The sequence below is a fragment of the Galeopterus variegatus genome, unplaced genomic scaffold (genome assembly GCF_000696425.1).
Source record: "Galeopterus variegatus unplaced genomic scaffold, G_variegatus-3.0.2 Scaffold9269, whole genome shotgun sequence".
Classification (NCBI taxonomy): Eukaryota; Metazoa; Chordata; class Mammalia; order Dermoptera; family Cynocephalidae; genus Galeopterus; species Galeopterus variegatus.
This window is the reverse complement of record NW_007735380.1, coordinates 10,521-26,869: the sequence shown is the minus strand read 5'-3', so window position 1 is coordinate 26,869 and position 16,349 is coordinate 10,521. Positions and strand designations below refer to the sequence as shown.

Here is a 16,349-nt window from a genome sequence, read left to right as displayed (position 1 = left end):
TGGCCTTGGTGTTATCAGCACCGCACTCTCCCGAGTGAGCCACAGGCCGGCCCAGCACCCCACTTTTTGCTGAAAGCGTATTCTTTTTCTCTTGTCTTACAATATTAAATAGGCTCTGTCTTCCCATTTCAAATGATCTTTTTTGGTCCACATATCTTCTTTGTCCTTTTTCCTCAAAAAAAAAAAAAAAAGAAAGAAAGAAAAAAAGAAAAGTCATATAATAAACTCAAGAAATAGGAACAGATTCCTGGTACTTCGTAGTCGAAGGATCCCCTGAGAGAGTAAGGAGTCATCTACAGAAGTCCTGACCCTTCTGTGGTGTTTGCTCACTCAGGCCCTTGCACCTCCCAGAGTGGTCCAGGACCAGCACCTGTACCATCAGCCTCTCCTGGGAGCTGTGAGAAGTGCAGATGCTCAGGCCTCAACCCAGACTCCTGAATCAGAATCTGCATTTTAACAAGCTCCATCCCAGCTGATTCATTGATGCACATTCAAGTTTGAGAAGCACTGGCATAGGCCAACTATATGCTAACCCATTGTCCTTGATGACACACAGTGATCTTTTCCAAACAGCAAATCTCATCATGTCACACCCAGCTCAAAACCAGGCTATGGTTTTCCAAAGTGCTTCTCAAGGTATGCAATGGGAGCCTCTCCTCTGTGGCCTTGGAGGCCCAGATTGAACTTCTGGGCTAGCAAGCTGCCTTGAATGTCATTCTCCCCCTGCCTTCTGCCTGCCAGTGACATCAAGAACCTCATTCAGTTCATCACATATGCTGTGTGCTTTTACATGAGATGTCCTTCCTCTTCTCCTTTCGCCCCCACGGTCACCTCTCAAGGCCCTTACCTAACTCCCTAGACCTGCACTGGCCAAGAGAAAAATAATGTGAGCCATATATGTAACTTAACATTTTCCTGGTAGCCACATTAAAAAATTTAAACAGATGGGTTAATTTTGTGATATATTTATTTAACCTAATAAGTCAAAATTACTATCATTTTGATGTGGGCCACCAGCCACAATTTAAGTGCTTAATATCCACAGGTTTCTAGTGGTTTCTGTGCAGGCTAGGATTATATCAGCACCCCTGCACTTCATCGTATTATTTCCTAGCTCCCTCTCCATTTCCTCCTTTTTTACATATCTGTGTTTGAAAAATTATCAATAATGTGATATGGGCTTAACATCAGTTTTCCCTAGTAGACTAAAAACTCTTTGGGGCAATTTTGTTTATGTTGGTATCTCCAGTGCCTGGGGGCTGCTGCTAACTACGTATCTGAAGTGTAGATGGATAAATGAATGTGTGAAGAGGTGAGAGGAAGCCTTGCTGCTTTGGGTTTTGTATCATAACTGAAGTATAGGGCAGCTGGTATTTTGCTTTTCTCTATTTGGTTTGACACTCTGATCCTTCAGTATCTACTTTTTTATCTGCATCATCAATCTCTTTCTCTCTAGGGGGCTATTGCCCTTATCATACAAACACCCTCTGCTTTCCATCTTAAAAAACAAAACCCTGTGTAGAAGCTTCCATCCTGTTCCTCTGCTCCCCCTCTCCGCCCCCCTGCCCACCATTTAGAGCCAGCCTGCATTAAAGAGTTATGGAAAACTCCATCTCTGGTCATCTACTTCCTATTCACCATAAGCATCTCCAGTATGACTTCCATCTCTCTAAAGGTCACGACTTCCATCTTGTCAAATCCATTGACACTTTGATATTCTCTTCTTTCTTGGCTTCTCATTATTGGGACTATTAGCCACTCTTTTCCGGAAACAGTCTCCTCTCTTGGCTTTGTGATACCACCTCTCTCCTCATTTTTCTCCCAACACTCTGACACCTCCTTAGTCTCCTTTGCAATTCTTCTTATTTCTCTGCTTGACCTTTAGTCAAGTGGGACTGAGTATTTGATAGGAACCCTCCCTCTCTCCTCTCAGTCTCAGTCTCCTAGTTGATGTCGCATCCATTCTCACAGCTTCAAATACCATCTCCTCTGCTCCCAGCCTCCTATTTAATAGCCTACTCAATATCTATGTTAGATGTCTCTTGAAATTTTAAAGACCCTCCCTCTCTCCTCTCAGTCTCAGTCTCCTAGTTGATGTCGCATCCATTCTCACAGCTTCAAATACCATCTCCTCTGCTCCCCAGCCTCCTATTTAATAGCCTACTCAATATCTATGTTAGATGTCTCTTGAAATTTTAAAGAATTCTTGAATCCCCCTCCCCAACATGTTCCTCCTCAAGACTTTGCCCTAGGTATTCAGCACTCAGCTTGCTGAAGCCAGAATTCTCCTCCGTCACATCCCACATCAATCCGTCTCCAGGTCCTGAGTCTTCTGTGCTCAAAATATATCTCCATGTCATAGACTGAATATTTGTCTTCCCCAAATTCTTATGTCGAAACCTAACTCCCAAGGTGGTGATATTCGTAGGTGGGGCTTTGGGGAGGTGATTAGGTCATGAGGGTGCAGCCATCATGAATGGGATTAGTGCCCTTATAGAAGAGAACCCAGACAACTCCCTCCTCCCATTCCACTCTGTGGGGACACGCATTTCTCTGTGAAACTCCTTCAGGGATCCCCTGTTTCAGTCAAAATCAAAACCAAACTCTTTGTTGTGGCTAATAAAACCCCACTGGTCTGGCTCCTAATAACCTCCCCGACTTCAGCTACCATCCCTTTCACCCTAACTCACTCTGCTCTAGCAGTCAAAGCTACAGAACCTTCCAGATTCTCTTCTGCTTTAGGCATTGGTGAATGTGCTTCCTTCTACCCAGATCTTCACAAAATTATCTTTTCGCTCTTATTTTTCCCCAGATCCTGACACAACTGTCTTCCTCTCATCCCCCAGGTCTTAGATTAAATGTCACCTCCTTGATGAATTTCTCAGCTGTTCTCTATTCCAATACCCTACCTGTTTCCTTCAAAGCACTTTGCATTTTGTGATTTTTTATTCATTTGTGTACTTGCATTACTGTCTGGGCAGGATTAGGTCTATTTCATTCCTCCCTGTACCGCTAGAACCATGCACACAGGAGGCCTCAACAAGTGTGAAATGAGTGAGTGAAACCTGTAAGAGTACTTCAGCATGCTGCCAATTGCCAGTTACTTCAGCACTTCTGAACATGCTTTATTATATTTCTGTATCTCTTGCTTACATTAAAAAGAGGCCATGACCTTTAGCCACTTGAAGGAATTGGTAGCTGGAATAACAGATTGTCAGTGATAAGAAGACTCTAAATTTAGGCTAATGATACTAAAGGGTAGGAAAATTCTTCCACTAACCTGTTTCTAGGAAAAGTTTTCATTGAAAACTTTGCTTTCACACACAAGCTTCATAGTGATTGGTTAACAAAATGTAGAGAGCACAGCTTGGGATTTAGGTTAAAGTGAATCTGAAGTGAGTTCAACCAGGTTTTGCCACTGGTTTCTGGGATCCCATCACCTACATGTGACCCAAATACAGAAAAAGTGAATTGCATGTTTAGGAAGTAATTAATTTTGACAAGATAGTCCTCCGGTGTTATGGAAAGAAAGTCGGAGTCAGGGAGCCTCAGTCCTGGTGTAGCAGACAGCATGCTATGTAATTTAAAATCCCCTGAATTCTCACTTAATTTCAAGTGAGAATACATAAGAACTTCCCACCCATCCTCCAAGAGTTGTTGTGAAGATCTCTATCATGAAATTATACACTTGCCTTGTACTCAGAAAAATAGAAAGCCTTACACAAACACATTGTATTGGCAATTTCAATGTGTTAAATGGAGGGGATTTTAGGAAAATTTCAATAAAGAAATATCATTTTGAGGAGTTCTTAAAATACATTGAAATCTTTATTTCATTGTGTATAATAATGTCTGTGAAGTGTGTACTGACCTGCAGCTGGAGACAGAGGCATGATAGCTCGACCGTTCATTTGTCCCAGGAGGAGCCACTGTCTGCTCTTCTCCCGCTTTGCTTTGTTGCACTGCACCTGCCGTTCTCTCCCCAGCCTCGTAACTGAGAACTCTGGACAAGGCAGCAGCTCATGGGGGTGGACCCATGGACCTGCCAAGAGGCTGCGGGCCAGCTCTTCCATTTCTCCTCCCCTCTACACCTTCAATGCGTCCCTCTCAGAATAAGACCAGCTTTCACAGACTCACTACTTTGTTTCTCAAAGAAAATAGAATTCATTTATTTTAGCAAAAACAAAGGGAACATTCTTGTACCCTAAACACATCTTCCCTTTTGTGTGTATGTGTTCTTGGTATCTGAAGCTAATTTTATGACGTGGACACATACTTCATATTTAAAGTAAAATAAACAGGCATTTGGGGAGCCATCAGCTGGAGATGGGAAGGAGAGGGTAAGATTTTCCAGCTTTCCACCCGCCTGCTTCGTTTGCCTGTGTTCTCTCTGAGCAGGAACTTGGTGTCTTTGTCCCTGGCAGTAGACCAACACTGTAAAACATCGCCACCTTCAGTTAGAACTGGTCAACATGAGCTTGCACGTCCAGAGACCACACAANTCTGCTCTTCTCCCGCTTTACTTTGTTGCACTGCACCTGCTGTTCTCTCCCCAGCCTCGTAACTGAGAACTCTGGACGAGGCAGCAGCTCATGGGGGTGGGCCCATGGACCTGCCAAGAGGCTGCGGGCCAGCTCTTCCATTTCTCCTCCCCTCTACACCTTCAATGCGTCCCTCTCAGAATAAGACCAGCTTTCACAGACTCACTACTTTGTTTCTCAAAGAAAATAGAATTCATTTATTTTAGCAAAAACAAAGGGAACATTCTTGTACCCTAAACACATCTTCCCTTTTGTGTGTATGTGTTCTTGGTATCTGAAGCTAATTTTATGACGTGGACACATACTTCATATTTAAAGTAAAATAAACAGGCATTTGGGGAGCCATCAGCTGGAGATGGGAAGGAGAGGGTAAGATTTTCCAGCTTTCCACCCGCCTGCTTCGTTTGCCTGTGTTCTCTCTGAGCAGGAACTTGGTGTCTTTGTCCCTGGCAGTAGACCAACACTGTAAAACATCGCCACCTTCAGTTAGAACTGGTCAACATGAGCTTGCACGTCCAGAGACCACACAATCTCTGCCCTGTTCCAGGGCTGCTCTGCGTGATGAGCCTTTTCACTGTCCCGGGATTTGTGTCTCTCCCTACACATCAACACTGAGAGGGAGAGAAAGAAAAAAGGAAAGCTGGTAAATGGCCTGGAATGAACACAAAACTTAATCTGCTCACCAGGTCTCACTAATGTCAAAATGAAGGTTAGCATACTTTTTAGATGACTCAATGACTCTGAAACCATGTACTTTCTTCAGACTCACCAATTGCTATTCTGTAGAAACTGTACTTTTGAAGCCCAAAGGTTTAAGGTTGTCAAAATATTGAGTCTGATTTCATGGTGGAATATGCCTCTTTGGTGAAGAAGTATCTTTTCTATCCTGGTTAGTACGGCTGGAGTATTTCAATGAATTTTCACAGAACAAAGAAATGGGTGCAGACAGGGCACGAAGTTGTATGAGCAGGTCTCAACAAATCTGGGCAGAGCTGAGAATAATAAAACATTAATCTGACATTTTCAACAACAGCTGCTTGATATTAGTAACCACTTAAAGAGAGGAAGTTTAGAACCCAAATCAATGAATCTTTTTCCACAGTATTTTAATGTCCTGATGTGAATGGATCGCAAAGAAATGGGTGCAGAGAGGGCACGAAGTTGTATGAGCAGGTCTCAACAAATCTGGGCAGAGCTGAGAATAATAAAACATTAATCTGAAATTTTCAACAACAGCTGCTTGATATTAGTAACCACTTAAAGAGAGGAAGTTTAGAACCCAAAACAAAGAAATGGGTGCAGACAGGGCACGAAGTTGTATGAGCAGGTCTCAACAAATCTGGGCAGAGCTGAGAATAATAAAACATTAATCTGACATTTTCAACAACAGCTGCTTGATATTAGTAACCACTTAAAGAGAGGAAGTTTAGAACCCAAATCAATGAATCTTTTTCCACAGTATTTTAATGTCCTGATGTGAATGGATCATTGGCTGGCATTTTTATAATAATAAAGTCCTCTGTCCTTCAGTCTCACAGTACCCTCACTAACAGGTCTGTAGCATCAATGAAAGGGACCAGCAAGCAACCCTGTGGGAACATTCCAGAAATGTGCATTCCTTGCACACACATTCACTCTTCCCTATGTAAAGCCCAACACAATCCTCCAAATCCAGAGTTACCCCGGCCTTTTCTTGGATCAGGTTCCAGTCTCATCTCTAGAGGCAGTGGAAAAGAGCATCCAGCAAGTTGTCCTCACTCAGACTCCATACCTTCCTACTGGCATGAGATGGTGTCAGCCATCTGTCATCTCTTCTCACAGAGCCTGAACAGTTTGCAGTAAGTGGGTCCACTACAGATTTCAGTGTACATGGGGTTAAGGAAACTCAGGACCCTTGCATTGACATTCCTAATCTTTCATAATGTACCTCCGTTCAGTGTAAAAATGGAGGGAAATGGAATATTGGAGAACTTGGAAGGTGTGTCCTTGAAGGTGCCTGGTTTCCAGTAGCTATAGATGTGGAGTATATTGTTCTGTACATTTTAAGGCAATTACAGCAAAAGCTGACCACTGTGTTTTTCATGGAAAATAGAATCCATTTAACTTTTAACAAAAAACAGTAGAGGAACACCGTTTTACCCTAAAGACATTCCCCTTTTCTTTCCCTTCTTGATGTCTCAAGCCAATTTTCTAATACAGATACATATCTCCATATTTAGAAGTAAAATAAATAGGCATTTGGGGAGCCAGCATAGACATTCAGTCTTGAAAATTGGATCCACCATTGCAACGGCAAACTGTACATTATCTTCTTAAGAAAATACTAATTTATCAGTCCTAAGAGCCAAAGAGTTGTTCTGTGTCAACAATCAGCTAAGCCTCATAATTATAAATTTGTGAGGATCTGGTCAAAGACATTGGATCCAGGAGAATTATAGTGTTTCATAGTGAGTCACTGTAGAATAAAGAGCCCTGTTATTTGTAGACATTCCATATAGTCATAGGAATTTAGGGGTGGATCATGTCTTAGCAATCATATAGTCTAACCTTCAGTTTACAGATAAAGAAACTGAGGCTTAGAACTTATTGTAGGAAATAGATGAAAGTACTTCAATATGTAGCACATCTTCTAAATGTCTGAACATCTTCAATAGCTTCCTATCACTATCCTTGAAATATTCAGCGCAATTATTGTACCCCAAATGTGGCAAGAGCGGCTCTTTATGACAAGACTCATTTATTTATTATATTTTGCATCTTTGGTCTGTCTTATTCATTCCTTCCTTCCTTTCTCTCTCCTTTGTCCTTTCAGTCATTCAGTTATTGAAAGATTTATCCACTGAGCCCTGAAAGCCAGGGTTTCCCAAACCTAGTTATTTAAATATCATTTCCACAATATGTGTTATTATCCAAGGTCTACATCTGTTATTTTGCTTTACCTGTATAACACTTTTACTGTTATTTATTTAACATATTTTTCTAGAACAACTTACTTTTTAAACATACTTGTTTTTAAAAGAAACTTTATGTCACAGTTGCAAATAGAAAACTAATGTCAAATAAATTCATGGTCATCATTAAAATGAATGTATGAAAATAAGACATTCCTATTAATTCTTTGCTTATGAAAGCATCTGAGCCTGAGCCCTGCAGTCTCATTTGTTTTAAAGGGAAATTATAAGTTTGGAAGGAGTCATGTTCATTCTAGCACCAAACTGAGACTCTTTAAATTAATCAGGAGGAAGAAAGAATATTGAAAGGTAAATAGCTTTCTCACTCTATAAATCAGAGGTATTTAGTTCCTGTGTGCCGTCTTAGATACTGCAGGGATATGGATCCCCAATATGGGGAAATAGGGCTTTAGGCAGAACAGGGCCACCTCAGATTTTTGAGCTGGTTTTGAGAGACAAAATTAGACCTATCTGAAGAGGGATAACTCAGGACTGGAAAGGGAGACAGAGGGAATCGGGGAGAATCTTGTGGAGACCATGGGAGAGAGTCCCAGTGTGGCCTAGTCAGTGTGGTGACAAAGAAGAAGAGGGTCCAGATTTAAGAGGGATTTAGGATAAGGCCCCATAGGACTTGGTGCCTGAGGGATCAGGGCAGGGGTCAAGATAAGAGAAGGTTCAACGATGCCTGCCGTGGAAATGGATTGCTTGGGAGACTCTATAAATGGTCATGTGGTTATCCAGCAGGATCATGAGGAATATGTTCAGGGAAGAGGAGGTGTGTATACATATGTGATGACAGAGAGAGGGGAGGATGCCACAAGGGTAGAAAGGGATAAAGCCCCTGTATTGGCACGTGCTGCCTGTCGAGAACCCTTGCACATCCATTAGGCCTGCATTAAATGCTTGTTGAATAAATGGCTGGGTGTAAATGGTCAGCAGGCAATTGGAAATACCTTGCTGAAGCTCAGAGGCCTTCCAAATGCCAGCTAGCTTGGAAGAGATCACTGTGGCCCATAAATAGGTATCAAATACACTTCCATTTACCTACTGACCATTTTAGAAAATTTCTGATGTAATCAGGTAGATGGGTTTAAAGCATGTTAGACTTGTTTACTTTCATAAGATGTTAAAAATGAATCCATTCAACTAAAAGTCATTAAGAGCCCACTTACATAAAGCAATTTACTGGGTACTTTGGGGCATAGAGAGATAAATTAGATACAAACCCTGTTCTCATGGAGCTGGTAAAGATCTAAGATAGATAAAATTTGGGGGGATTTACATTTTGTTAACGTGTGAAGAATTTATTCATGATTTCCAGGAAGCAAATTTAGCCTTAAAAATCTTCCTAGTAATCATAGTTAGTCTGAACTTTGTTGCCATGTATGATAAGAAATTTATTATAGTATATTGGGGTAGAACAACAGTATAAGGGAATTTTTTGATAAACTTAAAAGAATTGGAAGTGAAAATCTTGCCAGTCATTAATAGCTCTTTTTCTTGTGTTGTGCTTAAAATACCCATTTTCCCAACTTAGGAAAAATAAGCTAATTGAATTTTATCTTTTGTATATAGCATAAAATTGCTCTTCTTCTCATCCAAGTATACAATATAGCAATAAATTGGAGCATTGTCATGAAAACCTGTTAAATAATCCATTTTTTATGACTGGGATTTTTTTCTTGGCGTCAAGACATAGGCTAGAAAGCACAGATTTCAGCCTCAGCCTAAAAAAAGAGTCATAGGTTCGAATAAGGGAAAGGACAACAAGCCTAAATGTTGATGCTCCTTCTTTGGTTTCTAGACCCTTCTGTAGAAAGAAGTGTTTTCATAAGACTCAGACAGAATTCATTTCCACAGAGCGTTCTTAATGGCTCCTGTCAGAACAAAACAGCTGGGAAACATATGGTATCCATTTCCCTGTATCACTTGGAAAAAATTTCACATGTAAATAAAGCCAACATAAAAGAGTAGCCCTTTGAACCCACGACCTTATACAAAACATAAATATATTGGTACAATGCACTCGTTGTATTGACCAAGTAAGTCATGAGGCTTTAAAATTTTTATTACATTCTGAGGTGCACATTTTCTAGAAGGCAAAAAAATCAAGGTAATTGGTGAAATATTAGCATATAACACACCTAATAATAAACATGTATTTCAGAAATGTCCATGGATGTATATATTTTTCCCACTATATTTAAAGTTTTTCAGAAAGTTGATGAGTAAAATGAAAGTCATGTAAACGATAAACTCCACGTCCACTATCTCTGCTGTTTTAAATAAGTAAGTAACCATGTGTTCTTGAAAGGAAGAGAGAAAGCCTTGGAAGAAACTTCTGGCAGACATTAATTTTTCATAACTTTACATTTTTAGAGAGAAAAGGACATATAAAAGATAGAAAACTTTTAAATGTATAAGGGACTATCTAGAATTAGTCTTTGCATATTTACCTTTCATAAAGAATTTTAGAAAATGTAGCTCTTACTGGTGATTATCACTCCTCTGAGTTTATTAACAGAATTTTAGTCCCCTGTGAAATTAAGCTGTAAATCCCTCAGAAGGATGCACTTTTTGTATTTTAAAAGATTTAATGTGTTGTGCAAAGTGAGATTCAAATTCACATCCTAGCATTTGTTAATTGTCTACTTTGTGCCAAGACCTGTGTACAGCTAAGAACTAGAGCCAACAAAAGGAAGAGAAACAGCAGTCTAAGATCATCTAGATACCTTCCTTCCCTTCTGGAACATTCTGCATTATATTTTACTTATTGGAGAAAATCCAGCCCTTCCTCCATATCTCATAGTATTCTCTTCTTAGATGCTAAAATACCAGAACCAGAAACATCTCAGTGGTGGACCATGTAGTGCAGACCCTCTGAAGCCTCGTGCAAAACTGTCATTCATTTTGGGGAAAGAAATTACTGATAGTTATATGGAATTCAGGCTCAGAACTCACTCCCTCTCATCCTCATAGCTTGGCTCTGGATCTTCTCTAAATCCTTAGAATACATCCCAGCAGGAATAAGACTGACTAGTGGCCTAAATTTAGGAAACCTTAATAATGTGCATGCCACTTTCACCCCAAGAATCAGCCATAGCCAGGGGTTTTTGCAGAGTCACAGACCCAAGTACACACCTGTCTTAGGTTCTTTTATTCTTTGGTTGTACCCAACAACAAAGAACACACACATGCACATGCTTTTTGGTTAAATACTTCCCACCTGTTGTTGTTCCAGAAGAGGAGAGATACTCTAGCTGGAGGGCATGCCCTGAAATCTCACTCCTTTGATGGAAGATGGTGCAAACTAAGTGACAGGGGAGTAGGAACCCATAAATCAGTGGCCTGCAGTGCTGGGTCATCTGTCATCAAGCAGGGGAGTGTCCCAGAGAGGAAGCAGTATCATCATGGCTGAGAGACTGTTGCTGCATCTGCCTGCCCTGGGAGGAGGCACACGCCACCTCTTGTGAGGCTAACTGGGAGAGGTGGTCGTTCTTATCTTTCACCTCCAGATGTGTCTGGTTGTTTTACTTTCCACTCCATCTCCACCAGACACCTACTCAAATGCAAACCAACATACAATCTTTATCTAAACTTGGCACAAGAATGAGGAAAAAAAAAACAACTAGTCTGCCTATCCCATTCCCCCCTTTACAACTTTCTTCTGTTTGTTTCCAGTTTTCTCAGCAATGAAGGGCAGCATTAAATCTTAAAGAACATGCTCTGTTGTGAAATGTTGGTGCATTATGTGTCCCATGTCAGAAAGCACCATGAAATGCCCTCACATGATGGTTGACTAGGATGCTTCATTTAGGGTGGGGTTAACTCAACCCTGGCTTGTCTCCCGTGGTCCCATCAACTCCTGACCACTTCATTCCTCTCTGTTCCTTACCTAATAGGTCACAGTTTGAGTTTGGTCAATATCTATATTAAATAATTTACCCCTTCTTTATGTGGGATTTCTTAAGCATTAGGGATGTGTGAGTACACATGTGCATACATCCCTTTCTCCCTAAACTAGTTTGGAAGTTCATTTAACACAGAGGATCCTGTTTTTCAAGGTCGTGACAAATATTGAAATATTGCCAGGGATGTTGATCTATCCAAGGAACAAACCTAACTATCTGGGCTTGTTTTCTTCTGCTGTCTGCTTTTACCATTATTACTACTTTAATTAATTTTCAGTCAATATGTCATAAGTTTCTTTAATCATTCACTATTTTCCAGCAGTAAGTATGAGTTGTTTTATGGATATGTGTTATCTCTAAGTTATCCTCTTACAGTGTAGTAGCTTAATTTGAGCATAACTTGAGTGCACTGTGTCTGCCTGCATGGCCAAGACGTATTCAGCATTCTAATTTAATAGTCTTCTCATTAAATTTTTTTAAAACAGTTTCTAGCTCTAGCTGGAATTGTGGTGTCTCAACCCTTATTACAAACACACAAAAGCCCACTGGAATCGCTGATGTATACAGTAAGTTCCGCCCAGTGAAGCGGGTTTCCCCACTGAAACATCAGCCAGAGACTCTGGAGAACAATGAAAATGATGACCAAAAGAACCAGAAAGGAGAGTACCAGAAAGGGAGTGAGTCTGAGCCAGGCCCCCAGCCCGGGGAGCCGGGCCCGGGAGATGGAGTGGGCGGCCCGCCGGGCAAGAGCTCTGAGCCCAGCACTGCACTGGGAGAGCTGGAGCATTACGACCTGGACATGGATGAGATTCTGGATGTGCCTTACATTAAATCCAGTCAACAGCTTTCCTCTTTTACCAAGGTGACTTCAGAGAAACGAATTTTGGGTTTATGCACAACCATCAATGGCCTTTCTGGCAAATCCTCCTCTACTGGAAGTGCTGAGAACTCGCCATCCAACATGACACCCTTTTGTGTTCTTTCTCCCGTGAAAAGCCCTCACTTGAGAAAAGCGTCTGCTGCCGTCCGTGAGCAGCACAAGCTCTCCACTGAAGAATCTGAGAGCTCTCCTCCCCTGGGTCAATGCGGCTCTGTGTATGAGCCTGAAAACCAGAGTAAAGACTTCCTCAGCAAGACCTTTAGTGATCCGCATGGTCGCAAAGTTGAGAAGACCATGGCAGACGGCCAGCTCAGGGCCTTCCACCTGCAGTCCTCAGCAACAGACCCCAAACTGGAAGAGCAGGTCAGTGGCATGAACTGGTCCAGCTCCCAAGGCCCAGAAGAAAGGAGTGAGTATCTGAAAAAAGTAAAAAGCATCTTGAACATCGTTAAAGAAGGACAGATATCTCTCCTAGTAAGTATAATCTAGTTTGGTATACATAGTAATAATCTTGAGACTCCATTTTTATCAGCTCCATTCGTTAGTAACAGAATGATGATGTGTTTGTTTCTGTTCCTGTTTAATCTTTTCTTATGTCTTTAGTTGGGAGATGTGACCTTTTGAATTTTAAAATAAAGTCAGGAGGTCAGTAAAGGGAAAACAAACAGCTATAGAGGTAGTATTACTTCATTTTTAACTTTGTATGATTTCAACTGGAATAAAGACTGTTTAATCTAAAACAAAACCAAAAGAGAGCCCAGCACTTTCTTTAACTTTTCAAATGGTTCCCAATGCTCTCACTCAGTTATTTCAGTGGGACTTTCCGTTCCTTGCTGATGTGGGACCTGCCAGATATGTGAACAGAGGGTCTTCTGTTTTATCCTGATCATTATTCAGAGGAGTCGGACCAGGATGTTTGAGATGCATTTGCAGAAAGAAGCTTAGGCTAGAGCTTGATTGCCCTGTGACCCACGTGAAGTTTTTACTTAGTTCCAACTCTACGTGTCTAGGGAGCATGAAGAAGCTTTTCCAAAGACTCTAGACACACAGTAACATGATGTAAGAAAAGCCTGTTCTGCTTAGGCTCAAAGAGAGCTAAACTGAAATAGCACTGCCTCTGCCTGCATTGTTCTTTTCTGGTTTCTAAACTTGGAACAAACAGTAGCAAGCCGGGGCTCATATAATGATGTTAATTAAAGTCTCTTTCAAGAAAATTATCACATCTTGGCAATGTGCTTCTACTTAGTGTAAAGCCATACGTAGATAAGTACAATGTGCTTTTTCTATTATCACAAATGTTATTGTAATAGAGCAATATGATTGAACAATTTTACCAGATAAAGTAGTAATTTTTTTTTTCCTCCTGAAAATGTCTTTTCCATTTTTTCTGGTTCTTCCCTCCAGTTCTCTTTGGTTCATTCCTTTCTTTGGTCCTTCCGTTGTTTTCATGTTTCCCAAATGCTAACACATCTCAGTTCACGCTATAGTCTTTATCAACTAGTTCATACTCAGGGGAGTAAGCTTCACTGGAGGTGAGAAAACAAAAGGCCAGGTAGCCTTCAGATGCCCCCGGGAGTTTGTTTGAGGACAACAGTGTCTAGAGTTATGAGAGCATTAGTAGCAGCAGTTATCATGTAAGTTTGCAGTTAAAGCCAGTTATCTACAATTCAAAGCAAAGTAAACAGGTTGAGACAAGTAGTTCATTTATCCAACAAACCTAAAACAGCTCCAGCCCTGAAGGACTTCACAGTCCAGTCGTGTAGTCAGACTGATAATTAACTTGCCCATTACAAAAAAAGTCATTGCAATTGTTTAGAAAGCCACCTTGAAGTGTCCAAGTATCCACAGCTCATTGATTCTAGCCCCATTGCCATGTCTCATGTGAAGATCTATCTCTTGAGAACTCATGTTCTAAAGCATATAACAAAGAACAATAGCAAAGAATTGTAACTTAATAGATCCCCACAGCTGCCACCAGAGCTTCTGTAATCTCATTTCTTCTTCCCAGTGCCCAGAGAAAACCCCTACAGCATCTTGTTCTGATTTATTGACTTCAGTTTTCTCTTCTTACCATTCATACAGCCACACCTAGCTGCAGACAATCTAGACAAAATTCATGATGAAAATGGGAACAACCTGTTACACATTGCCGCATCAAAGGGACATGCAGAATGTCTGCAGCACCTCACTTCTTTGATGGGAGAAGATTGCCTCAATGAGAGAAACACCGAGAAGTTGACTCCAGCAGGCCTGGCCATCAAGGTGACTGGTTGGAAATGGGCTCTCCATGGTTAAAAGTTGGATCTCTGGGGGTTTTTTTAAGACTCCTTGTGAGCTAAAGTGTTGGAAGGGAAAGGGAGAGTGATTTATCAAGCAAACAGTGTGTCCAAGTATCCACAGCTCATTGATTCTAGCCCCATTGCCGTGTCTCATGTGAAGATCTATCTCTTGAGAACTCATGTTCTAAAGCATATAACAAAGAACAATAGCAAAGAATTGTAACTTAATAGATCCCCACAGCTGCCACCAGAGCTTCTGTAATCTCATTTCTTCTTCCCAGTGCCCAGAGAAAACCCCTACAGCATTTTGTTCTGATTTATTGACTTCAGTTTTCTCTTCTTACCATTCATACAGCCACACCTAGCTGCAGACAATCTAGACAAAATTCATGATGAAAATGGGAACAACCTGTTACACATTGCCGCATCAAAGGGACATGCAGAATGTCTGCAGCACCTCACTTCTTTGATGGGAGAAGATTGCCTCAATGAGAGAAACACCGAGAAGTTGACTCCAGCAGGCCTGGCCATCAAGGTGACTGGTTGGAAATGGGCTCTCCATGGTTAAAAGTTGGATCTCTGGGGGTTTTTTTAAGACTCCTTGTGAGCTAAAGTGTTGGAAGGGAAAGGGAGAGTGATTTATCAAGCAAACAGCAAATGAACATATTACATTGAAGAGATTAATCATTTCAGTCACTAACTACTTAGAGATTTTGAGACTGTGTTCCAATTTATTGTCCAATAAGGGTAAGCTTCAAATCAGCTAATCAAGAGAAAGGAAAATGACCTGTTGCAGCTCTAAGAACTTTTATTCATGGTGACTACAGTTTAGATTCTTAACCACACCTAGATCTATCAGAAACTGTTTCATTTTTTTCCTAGTGTGAGAATAACGATCAAGACAAATGAGGAGGGATGCTAGCACTCAGGAATATTTCAGATAATAAAGTGGGCTTTTAATGGATCACATATGAAGTTTAAATGTCTTCGGTATCAGGAATTGTTTAGAATATCAGTGTCGAGTTTGAGTTTAGCTCTTGCAGAGTACAATATGCTATCTGTCAAAAACTACACAAATTAACGCCAACTGGAACAGAGTTAAAACCTAGATACTGTGGTTCAAGAAAACAGGACTTTTATAGCATTGTAATGAGTGCCTCTGTAAAATATAACACATCTCTAGAAGGTTAGCTATTAAACCAAAATTACTTCTAAGATCTTTGGCAGATAAATGTAGAATTCAGTCATATTTATTAAACAGCCAGAAGTAAAGTTAAGAGAAGTAGAATACATCTTGTGCTTCTGCATATGCAGTTTGCTTTACGTAATAGTGTCTTTTATTTTTTATTTTTATTTATTTATTTATTTTATTAATATTTTTTTACATTCTATGATGTTGCAAAACAGTTGGGAGGGATGGGGAGAGGGGAAAAGGGAAGGAAATGGGATGGAAGAAGGAGGAAGGGGGAGGAGTGGGATTGAGGCCTGTGGTACCCCCCACATTCCCGCAAGGGAGACCACGGGGTTTGGGGAGACCACGGGGCTTCCAGCAGTGGCGTGGTCCTTGCCGGGCTGGGTGCAGATGTCAGGGGATGTGGCAAAAGCCCTCAACTCCTGCCTCCCCAGGTCGGGAACCTGGGGCCCTTCTTTTTTTTTTCCTTTTTTTGTCTTTTTTCATGTCCGGGCAACAGATCACAACCCTCAGTGTCGCGCCCATACCGGACCGGGGACCGGCAACGGGATTGCAACCCTCGGTGCTGCACCCACACCTCGCTCAGCCAGTGAGC

General features: G+C 41.1%; 1 protein-coding gene across 1 annotated transcript in view; it reads left to right on the top strand.

The window, feature by feature from the left end:
* The window catches only part of LOC103609154 (synphilin-1-like), a gene marked incomplete at its 3' end in the record, with an annotated part of 36,991 nt that extends 21,894 nt beyond the window's left edge, over nucleotides 1–15,097 (top strand). Inside the window, exons 3-5 of the mRNA XM_008593507.1 lie at nucleotides 11,889–12,757; nucleotides 14,366–14,545; nucleotides 14,918–15,097. Coding sequence (XP_008591729.1) covers nucleotides 11,889–12,757; nucleotides 14,366–14,545; nucleotides 14,918–15,097 — 1,229 coding nt within the window. The remainder of the gene's footprint in view (nucleotides 1–11,888; nucleotides 12,758–14,365; nucleotides 14,546–14,917) is intronic.
* Nucleotides 15,098–16,349: the final 1,252 nt, after the last annotated feature.